Below are 27,075 nucleotides of genomic sequence, written 5' to 3'. Positions count from 1 at the left end.
AAAAAGGGTACATGATGTCAGTGTGTCTTATTACTGGTGATATTAACCTTGATTGCTTGGTTAAGGTGAGGTCTTTCTGGTTTCTGCACTGTAACATGTTTTTTCTTGTGATGAGAACTTTTAAGATTTACTCTCTTAGAAACTTTCAAATATATAATACAATATTGTTAACTGTAGTCACCATCCTGTACATTACATCCCTAGAACTTATTGATATTTCTCTTAAAACTGAAAGTTTGGGGAGTTCCCTGGTTGCCTAGTGGTTAGCCACGTAGTTCCCTGGTAGCTTTCACTGCTGTGGTCTGGGTTCAATCCCTGGTCGGTGAACCGAGATCCCACAAGCCATGCAGCGTGGCAAAAAACCCCCCCAAAATCCGAAAGTTTGTACCTTTTGACCATGGGCACACCACCCCACCCCCACCTTTGTCAGCCACCAATCTGTTCTCTGTTTTTATGAGTTCAGTTTTTTTAGATTTCACCTATAATCGAGATCATACAGTATTTGTCTCTCTCTGTCTTATTTCACAAAGCATAATTCCCTGAGGTTCCATCAGTGTTACAAAGAGCAGGGTTTCCTTTTAATGGCTGAATAATATTCCATTGTGTGTGGGGGTGTGTATCACATTTTTTTTTCTCGTTCATCCATTCATGGACTCTTAGTTTGTTTCTATGTCTTGGCCATTGTAAATAATGCTGCATTGAACACGGGTGTGCAGGTATCTCTCAAGATAGTGATTTTGTTTGCGTGGGATATATACCCAGAAATGGGATTGTTGGATCATATGGTAGTTCTATCTTTAATTTTTTGAGGAACCTCCATACTGTTTTCCATAGTGGTTAAACCAATTTACATTCCCACCAGCAGTGCACAAAGTTCCCTTTTCTCCATATCCAGTACTTGTTATCTCTTGTCTTTTTAATGACAGCCATTCTGACAGGTCTGAACTGATATCTCATTGTGGTTTTGACTTGCATTTCCCTGATAATTAGTGATTAGTGATGTTTTCTTGATGATTAGCACCTTTTCACGTACCTGTTGGCCATTTGGATGTCACCTTGAAAAAAATGTTTATTTAGTTCCTCTTCCTGTTTTTAAAATCAGATCTTTTATTGCTGTTGAGTTGTATGACTTCTTTATATATTTTGGATATTACCCCTTATCAGATATATGATTTTTTAAAAATATTTATTTGGCTGCACTGGGTCTTAGTTGTTGCATGCGGGACCTAGTTCCCTGACCAGGGATTGAACCTGGGCCCGCTGCATTGGGAGCGTGGAGTCTTAACCATTGGACCACCAGGGAAGTCCCCAGATACATGATTTACAAGTATTTTCTCCCATTGAATAGATCACCTTTTCATTTTGTTGATGATTTCTTTTGCTGTGCAGAAGCTTTTTAGTTTGATATAGTCCCATTTGTTTATTTTTGCATTTGTTGCCTTTATTTTTGGTATCTAATCTAAAAAATCATCACTAAGATTGATGCGAAGGAGCTACCCCCTATGTTTTCTTCTAGGAGTTTTATGGTTTCAGATCTTATGTTCAAATCTTTAATCCATTTTGAGTTGATTTTTGTATATGGGGTAAGATGGTAGCCCAGTTTTATTCTTTTGCATGTGGCTGTCCAGTTTTCTCAACACCATTTATTGAAGAGACTATCCTTACCCCATTGTATATTCTTGGCTCCTTTGTCATTAATTGGCCATAAATGCAGGGGTTTATTTCTGTACTTTGTATTCTTTCCTGTTGATCTGTGTCTGTTTTGATGCCAGTACCATATTCTTTTGATTACTATAGCTTTGTAATATAGTTTGAAATTGGAAGCATGATGCCTCCAGCTTTGTTCTTCTTTCTCAAGATTGCTTTGGCTATTTGGAGTCTTTTGTGGTTTCATACACATTTTAGGATTGTTGTTTTCTATTGCTGTGAAAAGTGCCATTGGAATTTTAATAGGCATTGCATTGAATCTGTAGATTGCTTTGGGTAATATGGACATTTTAACAATATTCTTCTAATCCTTGAGCATGGAATAACTGTCCATTTATTTGGGTCTTCTTCAGTTTCTTTCTTTTTTTTTTTTTGGCCGCATTGGTTCTTCATTGCTGCACTCAGGCTTTCTCTAGTTGTGGTGAATGGGGGCTAGTCTTTATTGTGGTGTACAGCCTTCTCATTGCAGTGGCTTCTCTTGTTGCAGAGCACGGCTTCTAGGTGTGTGGGCTTCAGTAGTTGTGGCACACAGACTCAGTAGTTGTGGCTCACAGGCTGTAGAGCGCAGGTTCAGTAGTTGTGCACGGGCTTAGTTGCTCCGTGGCATGTGGGATCTTCCTGGACTAGGGCTTGAACCCATATTCCCTGCATCAGCAGGCGGATTCTTAACCACTGTGCCACCAGAGAAGCCCTTCTTCAGTTTCTTATAGTTTTTATCTCCTTAGTTAAATTATTCCTAGGTATTTTATTCTTTTTGATGCAATCATAAATGGGATTTTTTTCTTAATTTCTCTTTCTGATAGTTCATTGTTAGTGTGTAGAAATGCAACTGATTTTTATATATTGATTTTGGACCCTACAACTTTACTGAATTTGTTTAACTTTGGTGGATAGAGTGTTCTGTAAGGAAGGTCATGTCATCTGCAAATAGTGACAGTTTTTCTTCTTCCTTTCCGACTTGGATGCTTTTTATTTCTTTTTCTTGCCTAATTGCTCTGGCTAGGATTCCCAGTACTATGTTGAAAATAAGTGGTGAGAGTAGGCATCCTTGTCTTGTTTCTGATCTTAAAATAAAAGCTTTCAGTTTTTTGGCCTTCAGTATGATGTTATCTGTGAGTTTGTCATATGTGTCCTTTATTATGTTGAGGTATGTTTCCTCTATACCCACTAAGTTGAGCTTTTTTTTTTTTTTTTTTTTTTTTGCGGTATGCGGGCTTCTCACTGTTGTGGCCTCTCACGTTGCAGAGCACAGGCTCCGGATGCACAGGCTCAGCAGCCATGGCTCACGGGCCCAGCTGCTCCACGGCACGTGGAATCTTCCCGGACCGGGGCACGAACCTGTGTCCCCTGCCTCAGCAGGTGGACTCTCAACCACTGCGCCACCAGGGAAGCCCCTCACTGAGCGTTTTTATCATAAATGATGTTGAATTTTGTCAGAAGCTTTTTCTGCATCTATTGAGATGATTATATAAATTTTTATCCTTCATTTTGTTAATGTGATGTATCGCATTCATCGATATGCAGACGTTGAACTATCCTTGCATCCTTGGAATAAATCCTGCTTAATCACTGTGTATAAAATATTATTTTTTAAAAAACTTTGAGGGACTTCCCTGGCAGTCCAGTGGTTAAGACTCTGCCTTCCAGTGTAGGGGGTGCAGGTTCAATCCCTGGTCAGAGAGCTAAGGTCCCACATGCCTTGGGGCCAAAAAACCAAAAAACATAAAACAGTAGCAATATTGTAACAAATTCAATAAAGACTTTTAAAGTGGTCCACATCAAAAAATCTAAAATAAATAAATAGCAGTAAAACAAACAAACAAAACCAAAAAAACTTCGAAATGATTAGCCTCAGAATGGTACCTCAGTAATAATATTAGAAAATGTCATTGCATAAGACACAATAAGGTAAATAATTAACATCATCAAGCCATCATATTTTTGTTTCTTATTTCAGTTTCATCCAGTTTTCTTGGCATAGACTCCTCTTTCATGAATCAGACAACTCCCTGCTATGGTCAGTTTCATCTTTTTCATCATCTTTTGACGTGGATGGTACAGCTGTGGTTTGAGAAATCATGTCTTCTAACCTTCCTTTTTTAAGGAAACAATTCATTTTTAAATCTAAAAAAGTTATTATAGACACATTTTCTTTTATTTGGGAATAAAATGTTGTTACAGGCATAAAATGTTAAAATAGCAGTTTTAGATAAAATTTTAAAATTTAGAAAAGTTTAAAAAATTTAAAAACATTGCAAAATAAAACAAAATGTACTGCTTGTGTTTTTGTGTAGGCATAAGCAAAGCTTCAGAATTGAAGTTATCGATATGTATATTAGACAATATTCAGTTTATAGGAATAGCATGTGTAAGTGATGATAGCTGGTAAGAGTGCAGAACTGAGATGAAACTGAGTTAATCTCTGAAAAACGTATTTGTACCCTAAACCTGTTATCTTAGAAAATTCCAGATAACACAAGACTATACAAGCACACATTCCATTAGTTGTCAGAGTGATGGCATGTAGCCTCTGGAAAACTCCACTGTATACACCTGAGAGAATAAGAGTGGAAAAGGCAGATAACATCTTAGTATTAATATGAAAATAGTACCGGCCCCTCAGAGGCCTGTGGCCCTTCAGGAGTCTTTGAGAACTGCTGCACTAAGTGACTGTAACTGCAGCCGGATGTGAAACTCTGATGGGAGGAAGGGCATTGTTATTAGTCAAGTGCTTTTTTGCCTGGTACTGTGTTAGGAGCTTTACAAGATATAATCTCATTTAATCAAAGTCTTTGTAAGGACTTTGGCAGTGAAATATGAGGATGTGGATCTGGAGTGAGATGGGGAGTCATTAGAGGGTTTTGAGCAGAAGAAGGATATGATCTGAGTTGTTGTTTTTTTTTTTTTTTTTTTGTGGTACACGGGCCTCTCACTGTTGTGGCCTCTCCCGTCGCGGAGCACAGGCTTCGGACACGCAGGCTCAGCGGCCATGGCTCACGGGCCCAGCCGCTCCGCGGCATGTGGGATCTTCCCAGACCGGGGCACGAACCCGTGTCCCCTGCATCGGCAGGCGGACTCTCAACCACTGCGCCACCAGGGAAGCCCATGATCTGAGTTTAAAAGGGGTTTCCCTTCTTTCTGTGTTGAGAATAGCCTATGTCAGCAAAGGGGCAATGATGGGAGCAGAGAGACCAGTTAGGGAGCTGCTACTTTAATCAAAGTAAGAGCTAAGGATTGCTTAGATCAGGATGCTGGCAGAGGAGGTGGTATGAGGTCACAATTGGATTATATTTGAAGGTGAGATTTTGTTAATTGGTTGAGTGTGAAATGGGAGTTGGGTCAAGGATGGCCCTAAGGTTTTTGACCAAAGTAACTGGAAGGGTGGAGCTGCCATTTCCTGGGATGGAGAAGACTACTGAAGGAGCAGGTTTGGGATGGGGAAAAATAGCTGTACATAGAAATTGGTGTTCAGGGGAGAAGTATGGGTTAGAGATATAAATTTGGAAGTTGTCAGCCTGTCAGTGGTATTTTAAGTCACAAGCCTGGACAAGATCACAAAGAGAGTGTAGGTATAGAAGAGAAGACAACTTGAGGACCAAGTCCCTCAGCACTGCATGATTTAGAGGCAAGGAGTTAAAGAAAGAGTAGCACGCAAGGGGGCAACAAAACCAGAAGAGTATGTGTCTTGGAAGCCAAGGAAAGATTGATTCAACGCAGAGTGAATGTCACCATGACAAGGCTACTGATGCGTCAAGTGGGATGAAGATTGAGAGTTGACCATTGGAGGTCATTAATTGGTGACCTTGATAGGGAATGAAATTCTGTTTGTGGTGGGTTCAGGAGAGAATGGGTAAAGGAGAATATACATCGGTTATTGTAGACAATTTTATTGAATAACTTTGCTATAAAGAGGAGCAGTAGATAGACGGGGGATGTAGAGTCGAGAGGGTTTTGTTTTTTCTTAAGGGAGAAATTAAAGCATGTTTTATGATGATGGAAATGATTTGATCTGGGAGAAAGGTAAAATGTTATGGTGCAGAAGAGGGGGGGAGAATTGTTGGAGCAATGTCCTTAAGTAGGGCAGAGAGAAGATCTAATGCACAGGTGGAGGGTTTGATTTTCACCTGGAGCACAGATAGTGCCTCTGTAGTACCAGAAGGAGAGGCAGGGTATGTGGGCGTGGATGTAGGTGGGTAGGTGAATGTAGAGATGGAAACATGTGGGTGTTCTATATTCTCAGCAAAACAAAAAACCAAGAGATTGAGGGTGGGGCAATTAAGGGTAATACACAATGTCAAATACAGCTGTGAAAATGGCAAAGAAGCTGCAAAAGGACAGTCTGGGGTAATGTAATATAGCAACAAATTAGCCTACTTGTGAGTTTCACATCTGGTTATCTCAAGTGAATTCTAGGATTAACCATTACAGAACTTCCCATTTTGGTTCAAGGTTCTCACTAAATGAGGTATACTTAAATTTATTTTTTTTTAATTTATTTTATTTTTGGCTGCGTTGGGTCTTCATCGTGGTGCGCAGGCTTCTCATTGCAGTGGCTTCTCTTGTTGCGGAACACAGGCTCTAGGCGCACAGGCTTCAGTAGTTGTGGCTCGTGGGCTCTAGATTGCAGGCTCAATAGTTGTGGCTCTCAGGCTCTAGAGTGCAGGCTCAGTAGTTGTGGTGCACGGGGCTTAGTTGCTCCGCAGCATGTGGGATCTTTCCAGACCAGGGCTTGAACCCATGTCCCCTGCATTGGCAGGCGGATTCTTATCCACTGTGCTACATGGGAAGCCCTTAAATTTCTTTAAGTTTATTTAAATTTATAACATCTTATCCTCCATGTCAAGGAATATTTTTAAGTGTACTGTCTGATTAGGGTGCAATGTTTTATATGTGCTCCAATGATTAGCTTTCACAGTCAGGTTTTACCCTAGAATTATCCTTGTTTTAATGGTCATATTATAACTTACAGGTTTTTTTATAGGTAATGTATAAAAATGTTAGAAAAATTTATTAATAGGAAATCAAAAGGGTAAAAACAGTTGATTAATCAGGTCTGTTTTATATGCTAATAACACTAATGAAAAAAACCATCAGTTATATAAAATATGTTTATTAACTTTTTAAAAAATATTTAAATATGTATTTGGCTGCGCTGGGTCTTAGTTGCTGCTTGCAGGATCTTCGTTGCTGTGTGCAAGATCTTCGTTGGTGGCACGCGGGATCTAGTTCCCTGACCAGGGATGGAACCCGGGCTCCCGGTGCGCGGAGTCTTAATCACTGGACCACCAGGGAAGTCCATAAATGTGTTTATTAACTTTGATATAAAACGCAGATCTGTAAAACCAGTGGCCAAATGAGTTCTTTTTTTTTTTTTTGGCCATGCCCCGCAGTTTGTGGGATCTCAGTTCCTGACCAGGGATCGAACCCAGGACACGGCAGTGAAAGCGCCGAATACTAACCACTAGACCACCGGTAACTCCCCCAAATGATTCCTAATGAAGGAAGAAATGCAAACAGATTCATAACTCACATTTTTGTCAAGTCATCCATTCCTAGAACTGTTTAAGGACTTCGCCTAATCAATGATTTTTTTTATGCATTTGAAAGTATGTTGCTTAATATTTACTCTTTTGAATGAAATCCAAATTTAGGTTCATTATTAAAGTGTATAATCAAAGTCAAAGCCTTTAAACAGTTAACTTTAGGAGAAGCAGCAAAATAAACAAAAACCAGTGCTGCCTCTTCCATGCTTTTGCAGTTCTTTCTTTGCTCTTGATCCTTAGCATGTCATATATTATCACGGTTTTTTTGTGTTTAAAAATGATGTTGTAGACTGGTGTTATTTCATATGTAAGTTTGAAAAGACAATACATAGATGATTACCCCTTTTTTCTTTTTTCTTTTTTTTTTTTTTTTTTTGCGGTACGCGGACCTCTCACTGCTGTGGCCTCTCCCGTTGCAAGCACAGGCTCCGGATGCGCAGGCTCAGCGGCCATGGCTCACGGGCCGAGCCGCTCCGCGGCATGTGGGATCTTCCCGGACCGGGGCACGAACCCGTGTCCCCTGTATCGGCAGGCGGACTCTCAACCACTGCGCCACCAGGGAAGCCCTCTTTTTTCTTATTTGGAGAGAATTTTACTGTCTGGCTGAGACCAGGATTTATGGATCTCGTCTTGGTTGGTGTCACCTCTTAAAGATAGCACAGTGACCATGCTAGGAAAGAGCTGGCTATCCCTGCTGAAGTGATCAGGCTGATCAGCTTACTGTTGCAGTTGTTTCCCTGCCTGCCCCAGCTGTTACATTGTTGTAGGTTGAGTTCTAGTGTCCTTATTAACCTGTTTCTTTTGCATTCTGGATTGATGATCTAGGAGCTTCTTGATAATGATAATTGTCTTGGTTGTGCTCAGGAAGATCACAGCCCTTTCTGCAGAATTGGCACTATATTTTGGACTGAGTAATTCTGAAGCTGGCTGGGGTTAAAGCTCAGACTTCACAGAAAGAGAAAAACAAATATTGTATATTAACGCATATATGTGGAATCTGAAAAAATTGGTGTAGACGATCTTATTTACAAAGCAGAAATAGAGACACAGACCTAGACGTAGACGTACTAGGTATAAAATAGATAACTAATGAGAACTACTGTATACCACAGGGAAGTCTACTCAGTGCTCTGTAGTGAACTAAATGAGAGGGAAATCCAAAAAAGAGGGGATATAGGGACTTCTCTGGTGGTGCAGTGGTTAAGAATCCACCTGCCAATGCAGGGGTCATGGGTTCGAGCCCTGGTCCAGGAAGATCCCACATGCCGCGGAGCAACTAAGCCCATGCACCACAACTACTGACCCTGTGCGCTAGAGCCCGTGAGCCACAACTACTGAAGCCCACGTGCCTAGAGCCTGTGCTCTGCAACAAGAGAAGCCACTGCAATGAGAAGCCCGTGTACTGTAACAAAGAGTAGCCCCTGCTCACCGCAACTAGAGAAAGCCCGCATGCAGCAACAAAGACCCAACGCAGCCAAAAATAAATAAAATAAAATAATTTTAAAAAACAAGAGGGGATATATGTATACGTATAGCTGATTCACTTTGCTGTACAGTGTAAACTAACACAATATTGTAAAGCAACTATACTCCAATAAAAAAAAAAAAAGCTCAAACTTTACCAGAAGAATCATGTGTACAGGCAAAGCTTTTCCCTGGTTCCCTGGGAGTTCAGAACTGGAAGCTGTCATCTAATTCCACCCATAGGCATTATGCTGACAGACAAAGAAATAGAAGACTGATTAAAAAAAAATGTCTATACACATTTTAAGATATGGCAGGCAAATTGTATTGATACAATGAATTTGACACCAAGTTCTCTGCCAAAGAAGTTAGCTCTGTGGAGTGATAGACATGAACAGCCTTCTCAAGGGCTCTGATACTTGAGGCTGGTGTAGACACACTGAATGGCTTACTTAAACATTTGGTCAGTGCCACCATGCATACAATTAATTGGCAGTACAGGATACCTAAGTCTTCTAGTAACTACCAGAGGAAGAGCCACAGAAGAGGGATTACTTAATAAGTGGTCTGGTATATGTAAGCAGGTTACTCAACATCCAGTAAACACCAGAATGGGACTAATGATAGCAGGGGGAGTTAGTTAAATACAAGGGCAAACATCTGACACCAGTGACAATCAGCAAATAAACACTGTAATAGGCTATTAAGTCTTTCCTTAAAGATGGGCTCCATCTGTCTAAAATTGAAATGCAGCCTTACCTGCAGGAAGAGAATTATCTAGTTTTCAGAAGGTTTCTCCTCTAGCACTGGTTTTATAATTAGCAAATGATAAAGCAGTCTTAACTCTCCTTTCTAGATAAAAAGATAATTTCTGTTAAACTTTTTTTATTTACTGAACTTGGCAAAAAAGTTTTTAAAAATGCATGAAGGTCTTTAAGTACCCTTATTCAGCTTTTGAGTAGACAGTCTTATTCTTATAATTTTAGTAATTATTTATTTAGCTGTGCCGTGCAGCATGCAGGATCTTAGTCCCCCGACCAGGGATTGAACCCATGCCCCCTGTAGTGGAAGCGCGGAGTCTTAACCACTGGACCTCCAGGGATGTCCTGGTAATTACTTAATTTATGAAGAATGGTTGCCTCAAAGAAATTCCTTAAGAGGAATTCTAAAATTTGCTTACTTTCCTGCTCTGGTGTTAGAAGCCAATTTTGTGTTCAAAAATATGATTTAAAAGTATAATGGGACCTCTTTTTTTTTTTTTTAAAGAACCTTCTTAATTCAGATTTATCTACCAGTAATAATGCCAGTTAGCAGTTTGAACAACATATTGTGGAGCTTTCTTGATTCACAGATACATATTTACATAGCATTAGAGTGTTCCCTGTCAGCGGGGTGGGGGGGGGGTCCTCCCTGTTTAGCCTTACCTGACAAGAGTGATTTGTAGTTAACACGGATTATTTTCATATGAACAAGTACTTGAGGATGTTCACATTTTTTTTTTGACTCTACTGTTGATTTACTTCACAGGTCATAGATAGACTAAAGTTAAATTTTTACTTGGTTCCTCAATTATAAATTTGGAATTTGGATGATGTCTGAATTAATTCATGAAGCCTGTGCCAGATGCTTCATGTGCTTTTTTGTCTAGAAGATATTTTGATAACTTTAGTCTCCTTGCTGGCCATTTATTTCTTAGGGTCTTAATGGCCCTGTAGTTCTAAGAAATATTGAATTAATGTTCAGGATGTCACTCTCTAGTTACATGAATTGTTACACTGAATGTTAACATGATAAAATAAAATCATTTAAATCAGATTTAGTTTCTAGCTTCTGTTTTATGCCTGTCTCCTAGAAGTTTTGATAAAATGAAAAGATAAGCCCTTTTAATGTCAATTTACCACATGATACAAAGTAAATGGCCCTGTGATGATGCCTGGAATATATTGCAGAAGGAGTGTTAGTGGTAATCACAAGGGAAGCAGAACGGAGCGAAGTCCTGGGGCCTCTGCTGAAGCATCCCTAAGGGATATCTGCTTGCCAGCCATCTGGAGCAGGAACTGAAAGGAAGTTTCTGGGGTCTGTTAGGGAATTTATCTGCAAGTGTCTTCTAGTCCTTTGATGTTGATTTGGGTGAGGGAGGAGGAGAAGCAACTATGAAGAAGAGTGAGACAAGACCAGGGTGTGGATTTGTGTGGTTATTTTTGGTTGGTAATCATGATACTTCCATCACAGGAATGTTGAGTACTCCAATATCTCAAAGGAAAGACTCTCCAAAGGGAATAAATAAGAACGATTTCTCTGTAGCAACTTGAGGGAAACTGAGACCAAAATAACAAATAATTTTTTATAAATTTAGAATGTGTTTTGTTATAAAAATTTGAAAGCGATTCCCTTGGTAGTCTTAGATAGTAATCATTCAACAACCACTTTTAAAGTGCTGGCTCTCTTCCAGGTCCTGTGCTAAATGCTTAGTATTCACTGATAAGCAAAAATACAGACTCCGCTCTTATGAAGTTTACAGTTAACCACATTCAGAAATATTTGCTCACAAACTGAGGTGACATTGTCTAGGAAAAAGGAACATCAATTAATAGCACCATTTGACAAAAGACCTTGATATGGACATAGTGGGCAGGGGTGTCTCAGGGAGGCTGCCCTGATCTCTGAGTAGGAGTTAATGAAAGCGTTCCAGATAGAGGGAACAGCATGTGCAAACACTCTGTAGTAAGAAGGAGCTTAGAGCAGTTGAAGAATGAAATTAGGCCAGTGCTGCAGAGGTGCAGAGTACAAGCATGAAGTGAGGTAGGTGGGGCCAGACCATGGAATCCTTGTCAGCCATGGTCTTTCTTTGTTTTTTTGGTTGTTCATTATTTTTAAACTTTTTATTGTGGAAAATTTCAAACATATACAGAAGAGAGACACTCAGCGTACTTATCATCTAGCTTTCATCAGTACTTGGTCAATCTTGTTTCATCTGATTATAGTTGTGATTTTAAAAGTAATGGAAGGCATTTGAAGGGTTTTAATAAGAGCAGGAGTAGGTGGGAAACTTGATTTTTGTTTTGAAAGATAATTTGGACTGCAGAGAGTGAGTAGACTGGAGCGGGGAGAGTACATATATTGGGAGACGAGTTAGGCAGTCACTATAGTAATTCTGTCCAGGTAAATGCCTTGAATCAGGTTAGTGGCAGAGGAGCTGAGAGAAGTGGACAGATTTCAGAGATGTAGAGAGGAAGATCCCAGAATTGGTAACAGGTCGGATATGAGAGGTCAAGGAGAGGGAGAAGTTGACTCTGGTGACTCCTAGGTTTCTGACTTGAATCTAGGATGGCTGAAGGATCCTGAACTTGAAGGATGGTTGGTGGTATCACAGTGTGAAGACCAAGCACAGGAAGAAGGAAGGCAGCCAGTTTCACCATCTTACCAACTCCTTAAACTTCAAATTCTGTGCCTTTCTCCAGGTTACGTGACAGCATGGTTTCTCACACTGAGGCCAAAGAACTAAGCTGAATTGGAACTGTGCTCTCTTAACCCTCTTCAGAGCAAAGGATATGGTCATGTTTGGGTTCAGAGAACATCCCGAAGATGTCTTGTAGAATGGGGCCAGGAAGGCAGCAAAGCAAAGTCTGTCCTAATGGACAGGTGCAAGTAGTCAGAAACATTTTCTTTGGACTTTGAGTAACACTTGCCATGTTCTTTGAGGAGTCATCAATTCTTTAAAATAAACCAGAAAAAAATGTAACACTTTCTAAATATTGTTTCAGGGTCTTATTCAACAATTTCCTTTCTTTTTAATCTTTCGGGTAATAGACTTATAATAAACTGCCTCTAGGAAATCTTGGCTTTGTCTCCAAGATTATGAGTATTACATGTCTTAGCAGAGGCACTTGTGTTAGTCCTTTTAGGGAGAAGTCAGGATTAGTCTCCTGTCTCTGGAGTCTCTACCAGCTAGCTGCTTGTGCTGCTTACGGTTCCTGAGAAGACCCTCTTGGCCCCTGCTCAGCTCATGGCTAGCTGTAATCGTCTGTAGAAATTTTTTAAAAATCTCTTCACCATCCTGGGGTGGCATGTGATAAACAAATGATTTTAAGTAAAAGATGAATCACTTTAGATCAATTTATTGGTTTTTCTCAGAGAGGTCTTCCCTGGCTCTCTTTAACATAGCTCTCCAAGTCACACACTGTCACATCATGCTCTTTCATCTTCTTCCTAGCACCTATCACTGTCTAATATTACCATATTTCCCCTTTACATGGCTCCCTCCCTTAACACTGAGTCCATGACAGCAGCAGTCTCCTCTGTCTTGCTTACCAGTGTAGCCCAGTGCCTAGACAAGACAAATACACATTCCCAAGAGATAGTTTTTGAATGAATCAGTGAATGTCAATATATATTTCTACCTTTCTCATTCACATAGTTTAAAATAATCACATAAGAGAAGTGATTTGTCAACAGGTAAATTGTTTAGTACTTAATGCATATTAAAACGCACAGTGAGATGTAGCTATGCATTATGGTTTACAAAACAGACAAAAGTTGCTAACATGAAGTTTGGAATTTTTACCATTAAATTAAACTACTAGTTTGTTTCATTATTTTAGAATAATTTTATTTCTAACTGATGAAAAATGAGAGATTTCAGGATGCTTTTTGCAAGTACAGTATCTTTCAGTATATAACATTGAAGGTGTGAGTAACCTTTAATTCCCACTAGTAAAAAGTCAAGATGGAGATATTACTTATCATTATATTTTTTCTTTTGCTATTGTATGGGGACATATTCATGTCACATACAGATTTTGATCCGTTGAATGCAACTTACAGATCTCGTAGAAATAATTTTGAAAGAAATTTACATAAATATATTTATGTTCCTTGTAAACTTACATTTTTATACTAGTGTTCCTTCTCTATCCTGTATTCAACTATAATAGATTCAATGATCTATTATAGGTTGTGACATGATAATCATTTGTTTTGATAGTATCTCAAAGGATGGGTAGGATTTACATATTGATTTTTTTGTTGTTTAGATTTAGGTGCTGTCATCAATTTCGAAATTGTTGTTAGTAAAAATACATATTTAAAAATATAAGCATTTTTAAAAAAGCTTCTCCAGAAGGGAAACAACAGGTTAAACTCTTGTTGGAAACATTGAAAATGATGCAGGAGTCTTTTCAGTGCTAGAGAACAAAAGGCTTGAGTTTCTGTGTGAGAGCAAAACCTTAGTTCATTTAAATTTAGTTATATTTGCAGTGACTGACAATAAGGACAACTTAAGAGCTATTACAATTTCCTATGCCAGTCTTGTTTTCTGACTTTTTACAATCATCTAAACATGTTTCTTGATGTCCAACAGAGGTAGATAAAAACAGTCTTCGTAATATTGTAATTTGACAGCAGTAGAAAATACCAGCAGAGAAATTTGTGACCTGAAACAAAGTGTGGTCAAGTTTGAGAACTTAACTCAATCTGGTTAGTTAGCAAATGGATTCCTTGTGTAGCTTCCCAAGGATGAAGCTGGGAACAGATTTTGGGAGACAACCAGGAGTCTCTGCCACATTTCTCTTCTTCCTGCTTTCCCTAGGCTGCCACACCATCACCCCCACCCACAAATCAAGCATGGAGGGTAGAGGAAGTTCCTTTTGACTGGAGGCAGGGGTGCAGGGTGAGTAAAGGTGAATGGTGGGAGTGACAGTTGTAACTGTCAAGATGGGTTACAAGGTTCCATCCAGCGCAGCGGCAGAATCAGTGCTGGGCTTTGACTACATGATTTTTTCCTTTGTGAGGATGCCTGTGGAGTAGGAATCATTTTTCTGGCATTTCAAGAGACTGATAGCTAGACTAATTTTGAACTGGACATGTGAAAGTTATAAATGTGCAATTACTAAAAATATGTGCTGATCGGAACTCTCACCTAGTGGTGTTTAATACGTCTATTTTGGGCCCACTTCCCACTGCCAAGACTCCCTAATCTCCCACAACTGCTGAGTTTGCTACCTACCCTTAAATGAGAAGCCTGCTTCCCTCCCTCCCTCCTTTTAATGGGCTAGGATAAAAATTCAGTTATTTATCAATGCTGCAGGTGAATGAGGAGTTAAGTCTGCCCTTTGTGTTTTTATTTCCCTTGTTTGTCACTTCTGCTAATATATTTTGCATAGCTACCTTCCTCTAGTGGAAGTGACTAAAAGCCAGTACTTGTTAACTTGCAAAGGGACCTAAGTAACCCCTTATCCTTCTTGAGGTGAGTGTGTGAATCTGGAGGACTCCCAAGCTCTGCTGGCTTGGAACCGAAGGAACCTTGGCACGCCTGCTAGTGTATAATACAGCCTCACAGATCATAAACCAGTTATAAACATCTGTTGGCTTTTGGTTACCCAGAAAAGTGGAGAGGAAGATGATATTCTCGCTAGCTTTGAGTGTTGTGATTGTTACTGTATATGCTGAGCATGTTTTGCAAATTTAAACCACTTGCTGTAGAACTGAAGCTGCAACAAGTGTTATTTGCCCTTTATTCAGCTGCAGACTCCCAGGACTCTCACGAGTGTTAGCTAATGGATAGTGCTACAGCCGTCAAATGGAGTCGGGTGTGGAGGAAAGAACATGTTTTTTGTTTGTTTTTTTAATTTTTAATTTTTTTTTATTGGAGTAAAATTGCTTTACAATGTTGTGTTAGTTTCTGCTGTACAATGAAGTGAATCAGCTATATGTATACCTATATCCCCTCCCTCTTGGACCTCCCCCGCTCCGCCGCCATCTAGGTCATAACAGCACTGAGCTGAGCTCCCTGTGCTATACAGCAGGTTCCCACTAGCTATATATTTTACACATGGCAGTGTATTTATGTCAAACCTAATCTCCCCATTCGGCCCACCCTCCCCTTCCCCCGCCGTGTCCACATGTCTGTTCTCTACGTCTGCGTTTCTATTCCTGCCCTACAAATAGGTTCATCTGTACCATTTTTCTAGATTCCACATATATGAGTTAATAGACGATATTTGCTTTTCTCTTTCTGGCTTACTTCACTCTGTATGACAGACTCTGGGTCCATCCACATCTCTACAAATGACCCAATTTCGTTCCTTTTTATGGCTGAGTAATATTCCATTGTATATATGTATCACATCTTCTTTATCCATTCATCTGTCATTGGACATTTAAGTTGTTTCCATGTCCTGACTATTGTGAATAGTGCTGCAATGAACACTGGGGTACGTGTCCTTTTTTTTTTTTTTTTTTTGGCCGTATGCGGGCCTCTTACTGCTGTGGCCTCTCCCGTTGCGGAGCACAGGCTCCGGACACACAGGCTCAGCGGCCATGGCTCACGGGCCCAGCCGCTCCGCGGCATGTGGGATCTTCCTGGACCGGGGTACAAACCCATGTCCCCTGCATCAGCAGGCGGACTCTCAACCACTGTGCCACCAGGGAAGCCCACATGTGTCCTTTTGAATTATGGTTTTCTCAGGGTATATGCCCAGTTGTGGCATATACTATGGTCATATGGTAGTTCTATTTTTAGTTTATTAAGGAACCCCCATAGTGGCTGTATCAATTTACATTCCCACTAACAGTGCAGAAGGGTTCCCTTTTCTCCACACCCTCTCCAGCACTTATTGTTTGTAGATTTTTTGATGATGGCCATTCTGCCCTGTATGAGGTGATACCTCATTGTAGTTTTGATTTGCATTTCTCTAATAATTAGTGATGTTGAGCATCTTTTCATGTGCCTCTTGACCATCTGTATATCTTCTTTGGTGAAATGTCTATTTAGTTCTTCCGCCCATTTTTTAATTGAATTGTTTGTTTTTTTGATGTTGAGCTCCATGAGCTGTTTGTATATTTTGGAGTTTTATCCTTTGTCAGTTGCTTCATTTGCAAATATTTTCTCCCATTCTGAGGGTTGTCTTTTCATCCTGTTTATGGTTTTCTTTGCTGTGCAAAAGCTTGTAAGTTTCATTAGGTCCCATTTGTTTATTTTTGGTTTTATTTTCATTACTCTAGGAGGTGGGTCAAAAAAGATCTTGCTGTAGTTTGTGTCAAAGAGTGTTTTTCCTCTAAGAGTTCTATAGTATCTGGTCTTACATTTAGGTCTTTAATCCATCTGGAGTTTATTTTTGTGTATGGTGTTAGATAGTGTTCTGATTTCATTCTTTTACATGTAGCTGTCCAGTTTTCCCAGCACCATTTATTGAAGAGGCTTCCTTTTCTCCATTGTATATTCTTGCCTCCTTTGTCAAAGGTAAGGTGACCATATATTTGTGGGTTATCTCTGGGCTTTCTATCCTGTTACATTGATCTGTATTTCTGTTTTTGTGCCAGTACCACACCGTCTTGATTACTGTAGTCATGTGTGTACTTCAGGTTTGTACCCTCTTGAAACCACAGTTTCTTCAAGTGTAAAATAGAAATATGTCCACTAACATCATCTCATTCCTAGGGTCATTGTGAGAATTAAGTTAGATTATATTTACATGCATAGCACTTGGGACATTCTAAATTGCTATAAAAATGTTAGTTACAACTGTTACTAATAATCCTGTGAGTTCAGATTGAGCCTTTACTAGTCCTTTAAAGGAATCCAGCAATAACTTTTAAAAATATATTCAATACCTTTAAAAAATATATTTTAATACTTTTTTTTTTTTTGGCCACACCACACAGCATGTGGGGTCTTGGTTCCCCAACCAGGGATCACACCCGTGCCCCCTGCAGTGGAAGCACAGAGTCTTAACCACTGGACCACCAGGGAAGTCCCTAATACTTTTTTTTTTAATAGACTTTATTTTCTAGAGCAATTTTAGGTTCACAGCAAAACTGAGTGGAAAGTACAGAGTACTCATATATGTCCTCTGCCCCCACGCACTTAACCTTCCCCACTATCAACATCACCCACCAGAGTGATGCGTGTGTTACGATCAGTGATTCCACATTGATATGTCATTATCACCCAAAGTTCATAATTTATATTAGGATTCACTTTTGGTGTTGTATGTACATCCTGTGGATTTTGACAAATGTGTAATGACATGTGTCCGTCATTAGAGTATCATACAGAATAGTTTCACTGCCCTAAAAATCTTCCATGCTCTGCCTATTCATCTCTCCCTTCCTGTAGTCCCTGGTAGCCACTGATCTTTTTTACCGTCTCCATAGTTTTGCCTTTTCTAAAATGTCATAGTTGGAATCATACAGTATGTAGCTTTTTCAGATTGGCTTCTTTCCTTTAGTAGTATGCATTTAAGGTTCCTCCATGTCTTTTCATGGCTTAATAGTTAGCACTGAATAATATTCCATTGTCTGGATATTTATCCATTAACCTGCTGAAGGACACCTGGTTGCTTCCAAGTTTTGGTAATCATGAATAAAGCTGCTATAAATGTTTGTGTATAGGTTTTTGTATGGACACAAGTTTTCAACCCTTTTGGGTAAACACAAAGGAGCATGATTGCTGAACCCTTTGGTAAGAGTATGTTTAGTTTTGTAAGAAACCACCAAACTGTCTTCCAAAGTAGCTGTACAATTTACATTCCCACCAGCAGTGAATGAGAATTCCTGTTGCTCTGCATTCTTACCAGCCTTTGGTGTTTTCGTGTTCTGGATTTTGGCCATTCTAATAGGTGTGTAACGGTATCGCCTTTTTTTTTTTTTTTTTAATTTGCAATTCCCTAATGCCAAATGAAGTTGAGCATCTTTTCATATGTTTATTTACCATCTGTATATCTTCTTTGGTGAGGTGACTGTTCAGGTCTTTTACCTGTTTTTTAATTAGGTTGGTCATTTTCTTATTGTGAGGTTTTTTGGTTTTTGGTGTTTTTTTGGCTGTACGTGGGCCTCTCACTGTTGTGACCTCTCCCGTTGCGGAGCACAGGCTCCCGACGCGCAGGCTCAGCGGCCACGGCTCACGGGCCCAGCCGCTCCGCTGCATGTGGGATCTTCCCCGACCAGGGCATTCGCGCATCCCCTGCATCGGCAGGCGGACTCTCAACCACTGCGCCACCAGGGAAGCCCTAATTTATAATTTTGATATTCTTTACTTTAAGAAAAAGATTTGAGAGAGCTTGCATTAAAAATATATGAAACAGGGACTTCCCCAGCAGTCCAGCGGTTAAGACTCCGCGCTTTCACTGCAGAGGGCGTGGGTTTGATCCCTGGTTGGGGAACTAAGATCCTGCATGCCATGTGGTGTGGCCAAAAAAATTAAAAAAATAATAAATAAAAAATATATGAAACAGATCAGCTAAAAATTAAGAAAGATCTGTGGAAGAGATGTTCCAGGAATGAACAGTTGTCTGCTAAATCTAGTTCTCCCATGCATTAGCTAAAAAGAAAGAAGAAAAGATGATAGGCGTAATGGCTTTTTAATGTCTGATAAAAGAACACATACAAGTTAATATAGAAATAGACTTTTCCTGACATTACATTTTAAGATGCATTATAGAGCAAATTATCATATGTAGGGAATTTGAACATATGATAATGCCTTTAAATGTGGTTTGTACCACAATGAGGTATCACCTCACACCAGTCAGAATGGCCATCATCAAAAAATCTACAAACAATAAATGCTGGAGAGGGTGTGGAGGAAAGGGAACCCTCCTGCACTGTTGGTGGGAATGTAAATTGATACAGCCACTATGGAGAACAGTATGGACGTTCCTTAAAAAACTAAAAATAGAGCTACCATATGACCCAGCAATCCCACTACTGGGCGTATTCCCTGAGAAAACCATAATTCAAAAAGAATCATGTACCACAGTGTTCACTGCAGCACTATTTACAATAGCCAGGACATGGAAGCAACCCAAATGTCTATCAACAGATGAATGGATAAAGAAGATGTGGTACCTATATACAATGGAATATTACTCGGCCATAAAATGGAATGAAATTGAGTTATTTGTAGTGAGGTGGTTGGACCCAGAGTCTGTCATACAGAGTGAAGTAAGTCAGGAAGAGAAAAACAAATACCATATGCTAACGCATATATATGGAATTATAAAAAGCGGTACTGATGAACCTAGTAGCAGGGCAGGAATAAAGACGCAGATGTAGAGAATGGACTTGAGGGCACGGGGTTGGGGGGCGGTGGGGAGAAGAAGCTGGGACGAAGTGAGAGAGAGCACTGACATATATACACTACCAAATGTAAAATGGATGGCTAGTGGGAAGCTGCTGCATAGCACAGGGAGATCAGCTCCGTGTTTTGTGACAACCTAGAGGGATGGGATAGGGAGGGTGGGAGGGAGGGGATATGGGGATATATGTATACATATAGCTGATTCACTTTGTTATACAGCAGAAACTAACACAACGTTGTAAAGCATTTATACTCCAATAAAGATGTGAAAAAAAAATGTGGTTCGTAGAAGATTCAGAATTGTTCTTCATTTGGTCATTTATAATGTTTAATGAGCTCTTAAGTTAAATTTACTTTTGAATAGGCAGTACATTTACATGGTTCAAAATTTAAAAGGCACAAGTGGGATACAGTGAAAATTCTCCCTTCCATACTATTCCCCCAGTTACCCAGTTTCTTTCCGCATAAGACAACCTGTGTTATCAGTTTCTTGTGACTCTTACAGTAGTTGTTTAATTATATAAGATTTATTTAGGGCTTTCCTGGTGGCGCAGTGGTTGAGCATCTGCCTGCCGATGCAGGGGACACGGGTTTGTGCCCCGGTCTGGGAAGATCCCACATGCCGAGGAGCGGCTGGGCCCGTGAGCCATGGCCGCTGAGCCTATGCGACCGGAGCCTGTGCTCCGCAACGGGAGAGGCCACAACAGTGAGAGGCCTGCGCACTGCAAAAAAAAAGATTTATTAATACTCATTTTCTGTGGATTTGGAGTAATTAAAACATCTTGGGTCTGTAATAAACCCCCTCTTCCTACATTTACTTCTGTCTATTCTGAGTCTTAGAGCACTGGATTGTCTTCAAGTAAAGAACTCTTAGCCAAGAATTCTCAATCTTAATGCAGTTGCTACCTAGTTTTCTTCTGTGATTTCTAGTGATACTCCCCCATCTTCCTTTTTATGTTGTTGTTCTTATTTTATTTACTTAGTTTTTTATAGATCTTTATTGGAGTATAATTGCTTCACAATACCGTGTTAGTTTCTGTTGTACAACAAAGTGAATCAGCCATATGCATACATATATCCCCATGTCCCCTCCTTTTTGAGCCTCCCGCACCTTCCTAAATAGAGTAAGTAAAGTGTAATTTGAGGTAAAATGAAAGTTTGACAGTTAAATTTAGTTCAGTTAGGAACACAAAAATTTGTGAAATATAGTACTTGAAATTACATAAAACTGTTTTCCTTTTTAAAACTATCTTTCTATCTTAACTCTTGTATAGTTAAATGTTTGTTTTGTTCCTGGTGCACATGTATATCTGGCCCAGTTTTTGTTCTTATTTTTTGTAAGAACGATAAGCTGGAGTTCACACACATGTGGTCAGAATTGCAAAAGAACAGTTGTTTATGACCTGCCTGCCCCTGCTTATTGCTCTTCTGGCCCCACCATAAGGCCTGCCTTTCCTGTACATCTGGTTGTGTCTATCTATATCTGATCAATATAGTTTAGCTGGGCAAACTATAGCCATGAAATAAACCGTCATGGTTTAGAATACACTGGTGTAAAGTAAAAATTTCTTTTTTGCTTTTAAAAATAATTTCTCTTAGTCCTGTGATTGTGCTTATGTATGGAATTAAGATTATTTTAATAGTAACCTGTAAAAATTTGTTATGACTTCTTTTAAATAATAAGCAATAGGATAGAGTTATATCAGTAACAAAAAACAGTAAACTTAAGAAATGGGCGAGATCTGTGCAAAGGAAACTTTAAAAATGTTATTGAGAGGACTTGAACATAAAGGTAGTTTATGGATGTCAGGAATGCTGTTCCTGTGGCATTGTTTTAATGACCTGAAGAAACTTGAGCATTCTGAATATTTCATTCACTCCGTTTGGCTTTCAGAAATTTCCTAGGGAATAATGCTTGGCATTCTTCTTGCTCAATTATAAAAGTCCGAAATGCTTGTTCTAAAATATTCAAGCTATACACAAGGTTTTAAAGTGAAATGCCTCCTCCTCCTCAGTGCCACCAATTGCACTGTACAGAGGCAACCACTGTTTCTTGGGTGAATGCTTTCAAATGGACGTTTACATTGAGATTTAGAAGTTCCCATAATATACGGAAAGTGTAGGAAACTTAAGTTTTCCTGTAGTATCTCAAACTGTTTTTTCCTTTCCCACCTGCTTCTCTCCTGTATTTCTCTCTCTTGAGAAATGGATATCTCTGTCCACCTACTGACCCCAGTTAGAAGCCATAGCCTCTGCATCCCTTTCACGGCGCCCTAATTTCTGTTTAATTACCAGTTCCTATCATTGCTGTCTCCTAAATATGACTTGAATCCACTTGCTGCTCCCCTTCTCCAGGGACGCGGATTACATCCAGCTCCCTTATCCTCTCTAACTGAACTCTGTCCTACCTCCCACCCATCACTCATTCAGCCTCCAGATTCAAGCTTCTGAAACACAGGTGAGATAGCCTTCTTCCTCCTCAGAAACCAAGGAGGATTCCCAGTTGCCTTCAGTTGCCATAACTCTTTGATGTACTTATATGAACTTTTTATACTGGTCTCAGTTAATTTATCAGCTCCTCTGTTGCCCTCTTCTTCCTTCCCATCATGTACCCTTCACCATATCAAACTACTTGAATTTCTCAGCATTCTCTGGATATAATATACTGTTTCCTGCATCTGTGGCTTTGTGTTTGCAGTGCCTCTTGCCTGAACACCTCTCCTTTCTGGGCTCAGTAAATTTCTCCTCTAGGCCCAACTCAAATGTTCCCTCTTGAGAGGTATTCTGGGACCCTTTCAGAATCTTCTTTCCTTCATAATAGTCCTTATCAACATGATGTTGTGGCTGCTTGGGCCCTTCATTAGATCAAGCGTTGGCAAACTTTTTCCATAAAGGATTAGATAGTAAATATTTTTGATCTCTGTGAGGACTACTCAGCTTTGCCACTGTAGCTTGAAAGTAGCCGTAGACTGTTGGTAAATGAATGAGCATGGCTGTGTTTTAATAAACTTTATCTATGGACACTGAAACTTGAATTTCATATCAGGTCACATGTCACAATATTCTTCTTATGATTTTTTTCAACCTTTTGAAAATGTAAAAACCATTCTTAAGTCATGGGCCATACAGAAACAGGTGGTAGGCTAGATTTGACCCAGGGGCCATAGTTTGCATTAGGGGGTGGGCCGTTCAAGGGTAGGCTTTGTATATTTTTGTACATCACCCCCACCCCAACCCCCCATGCCTCAATTCATTTCTAAGCAAGTAATGACTGAATAGCATTTTTTTGTGGAATAAATACTTAAGTAAAGAATCACTTGAGATATGTAGTTTCTTTTTTTTTTCCAATATTTTTTAACTTGAAGTATAGTTGATTTACAATGTTGTGCCAGTCTCTGCTGTGCAGCAAAGTTACTCAGTTATACACATATATATATTCTTTTTTTATGTAGTTTCTAAACAAATGTGAAGATTAATGGAACTTCACATTGAGAATTACTAGTCATTTTTTATATTTATTAATAAACATTTTCAGAAAAGAAAGTGTTAAAAAGTTGCATAATATAGAGGAGCTCGTAGTGCCTCTCTATGTAGAAGACAGCTCTGGCCAGGAAAGATATAATAAGTAAGCAAATAGTCTCTGTTCACAGAAGAGAATAGTGGAAAGTGCTCCAAATTCTTGATTTGAATCAGAGATTAGATTAAAATAGCTTCTCCATCCTTTCCTTGTACCTGGCCCGGAGAAAATCATGTCATGGCTTTTACCCAGTGGTGGCTAAGTTTTCAGAAGGTTTTTCATATGCTGCTAGCTACATCATGGATGTAACAGGCTCTCAGTCGTCTGGCTGTCAGTCAGGCCTATAGCCTGTGGTTTGAATCCTGGCTCAGTGCTATCCTTTCTATGTCCTTCACCACATCACCAAATCATCTAAGGCTTGGTTTCCTCATCAGTATAATGGCAAGAATTACATAATGCCTGGTTTGTATGATTGTTTGAAAATTAGGGATAGTATATTAAAAACACATGTAAAACGGCAGCACCTAGCACAAAGTAGGCACTGAATAAATACTACCTGCTGTTGTTTTTGTTTGTTTCCCCCAGTATTAGTCTTTTTTTTCATTATTTACAAGAGTTGTGGGAGGGAGTTAAGGTTTACAGGAACAACTCAATCATTCCAGTAAGTTATGTTCAGACAGTGTGATCCAGCAACTTTAAGTCTTTGTTTTTATTTTTATATAACCTGCAAATACAGCCAAGTTTACTGGGTTTCTTTTCTTTTTCAAGATTTTTTTTTGATATGGACCATTTTTAAAGTCTTTATTGAATTTATTATAATATTGCTTCTGTTTCATGTTTTGGTTTTTTGGCCGTGAGGCATGTGGGATCTTAGCTCCCCGACCAGGGATTGAACCCTCACCCCCTGCACTGGAAGGTGAAGTCCTAACCACTGGACTGCCAGGGAAGTCCCTTTACTGGGTTTCTTTAGTCGTCTTTTTAGAAATTAAAAAAGTCATTGAATACCAGGTAATATAAAGTGCTGTGTGTGGTTATCTTAACATTTGGACGTTCATTTGGAAAGACAGGGTAGGACACTCAATCACATAGACCTCTAGCAGTTTACGCCATACCCTGGGATATCTGTTCTTAAAATACCTTGTTCCTCCCAAAGTGAAAACTGTGCAGAATATCTGGTCATATCACAGTCTGTGTACTAGGCAGAGAATTTCCTCTTTTGTTAAATAAACAACCTGATTAGCTAGATAAAATGAAGGGATTTTGTAAACTGTTTATGTCTACTTGTTCCTCCTTTTTAGCAGTATTCTGAGCTCCTGTGTAGGGAAAAAAAATAGCTAAAGGGTAAAATGGCTTTAAAACTCTAAGAACTGAAACTGCTATTGGTTGGCCCTGTGATAATTTATTGATTTAATTTGAACAAGTTATTTCACCTCATACTCAGCATTATTCATCTTTTAGACATTTTATAGGGTCCTTGTGTCCAAGAACTTGTGGCAGCTGTTCTTTAAAACATTCTGTAAAAAATGGTAAATTTGGGGAATTCCCTGGCAGTCCAGTGGTTAGGACTCCACGCTTCCACTGCAAGGGACACGGGTTCGATCCCTGGTTGGAGAGCTAAGATCCCACGAGCCAGAGAACGCAGCCAAAAAAAAAGGTAAATTTATCTGGAATCCAAACAAGTGCAGATAATTATTCACTATTATGGATCTGTTTTTTTAAAGTAATTAATTAATTAATTAATTTTTTGGCTGTGTTGGGTCTTCATTGCTGAGCGTGGGCTTTCTCTAGTTGCGGCAAGCGGGGGCTACTCTTCGTTGCAGTGCGTGAGCTTCTCTTGTTGTGGAGCACGGGCTCTAGGCACGCGGGCTCAGTAGTTGTGGTGCACGGGCTTAGTTGCTCCGCAACATGTAGGATCTTCCCGGACCAGGGCTCGAACCCGTGGCCCCTGCATTGGCAGGAGGATTCTTAACCACTGAGCCACCAGGGAAGTCTTCTTGTTTTTAAGAAGGGACACATAAACGGTTGGAATGGGCTTAACTGTAAAAGCAGTTTGCAGAGCATGTCACAGATCTGATAGGGTGCAGCCCTTGTGCCATCTGGGCTACCAGCAGAGCTATCTGGCAGTAATGGCATTGTTAAGGGGCTGTCGAATGCCAGGGGCATTGCGTTGTTGGAAATGAGATTATGTTAGGTGCGTTACTGCCTGCAATTTTCTGGAAATTAGTAATGTGTCTAAGATATATAGCTTGCTAATCAGGATTTTCCGTGTTGTAGATTATCACCATAGATAATTGATTTTTTAAGAAAAATATTTCCAGAACTTTAACTTGGAATACCTAGAATATATCTACCCCTACTACACTGTTGGCAGTTGAGATTGGAAACTTGCTGGACACCACGGGGAGTGGAGGGTAAGTAGGGGGAATGGGGATAACTCCTCCAGCTAGAGCTTTGCAAATGCACATTTTCTCCCTTGTGTTTGTCTCTTCCCCTCTTTTTAGTGCCTGTCCAACATTTATATGATTATCTACTAGAAATATCTGTTAGACATCTTATTGAACTCTCAAATTCATATGTTCGGAGGACAGCTTCCCTGTGGTTCCTTCCTCCCCCCACCCTTCCACATTCTCCTTGGAGGGCAGCTTCACCATTGACCTGGCCTACATCCTGTCAGTCACCTGGTCCTGTGGACTTTTCCCTTCTGTATATCTGGAAATCTGTCCCTTCCTTCCAACTCCCACTTTTGTCCTCGTTCTTTCTCTGAATCAACTGCAGAAATGTATTTCTGCAGGTCTGCCCATATCCATCCCAAGTCAGAGTGACCTTTCTAAAACCCAAATTGGGTTATGTCATTTCTTCTGACAACCTCAGTGACTTACCCATTGCCTTCAGGTTTCGATCCAAACTCTTTATAATTGGACCTCTGCCTTTTTGTTCAACTTCCCTCATTAACCTTGTCTATTTGCTCTCTGCATTCCTTTTTTAAAATAGTTTGTTCCCTCAGTCAATGGTCCATTCTTTCATTTGCTCATCAAACATTTATTGGCCACCTATATGGGTCAGGCACTATGCTTAAGTATGAGGCAATCAACGGAACCAATCCTTAGACCTTTCACTGATCTTTCACACTCTTAATCAGGATCAACTAGGTTATATTGCCGTGACATTTATCCTGAAATCTCACTGTTTTAACACAACAGAGTTTTATTACTTGTGATGATGCTTATCAGTCATGGGTTTTCAGAGGCTCTGCTCCACACAGGAACTCTCTTCCATTCAAGGGGTTCAGGCTTGTAGCTACACCAGCTGGAACTCACAATGTTCTTGGGCACTGTAACAGAGGAGGAAGGAGACTGGATGGGCTTCTCCCTGTCTCAGCCCAAAAGTGACACGTGTCCCTTCTGCTCATATTTCATTACGCAAAACTAGTCAAATGGTCCCACCTAACAGCAAGGGGAGGCTGGGTACCGTAGGCAAGAGCATGCAATATCTAGTGAGCATTGTGGTCTGTAGCACAGTCACTGAAATATAATTGGTCACCTGACTTATTGTCAATCTCATCCATTGAACTTTATTTATTGGCTGAGTTGGGTCTTCGTTGCTGCATGCAGGCTTTCTCTAGTTGCAGCGAGCAGGGGCTATTCTTTGTTGTGGTGCGCGGGCTTCTCATTGCAGTGGCTTCTCTTGGGGAGCACGGGCTCTAGGCACGCGGGCTTCAGTAGTTGCAGCATGCGGGCTCAGTATTTGTGGCTCGCGGGCTCTAGAGC

At 39.9% G+C, this 27,075-nt stretch overlaps 1 protein-coding gene across 3 annotated transcripts in view; it reads left to right on the top strand.

Moving 5' to 3' along the window:
* NUDT3 (nudix hydrolase 3) overlaps positions 1-27,075 on the top strand; it is a 107,281-nt gene that overhangs the window by 21,122 nt on the left and 59,084 nt on the right. Inside the window, exon 2 of one of the 3 annotated variants that reach the window (XM_060162623.1) lies at positions 3,665-3,724. The exons of the other annotated variants lie outside the window; for them this stretch is intronic. Coding sequence (XP_060018606.1) covers positions 3,722-3,724 — 3 coding nt within the window. The 5' untranslated portion in view covers positions 3,665-3,721. The remainder of the gene's footprint in view (positions 1-3,664; positions 3,725-27,075) is intronic. 3 annotated transcript variants of the gene reach the window in all.

This window comes from Lagenorhynchus albirostris, chromosome 10, assembly GCF_949774975.1.
Source record: "Lagenorhynchus albirostris chromosome 10, mLagAlb1.1, whole genome shotgun sequence".
Taxonomy (NCBI): Eukaryota; Metazoa; Chordata; class Mammalia; order Artiodactyla; family Delphinidae; genus Lagenorhynchus; species Lagenorhynchus albirostris.
The sequence above is the reverse complement of the archived record's forward strand: the minus strand, read 5'-3'. Positions and strand labels throughout refer to the sequence as shown.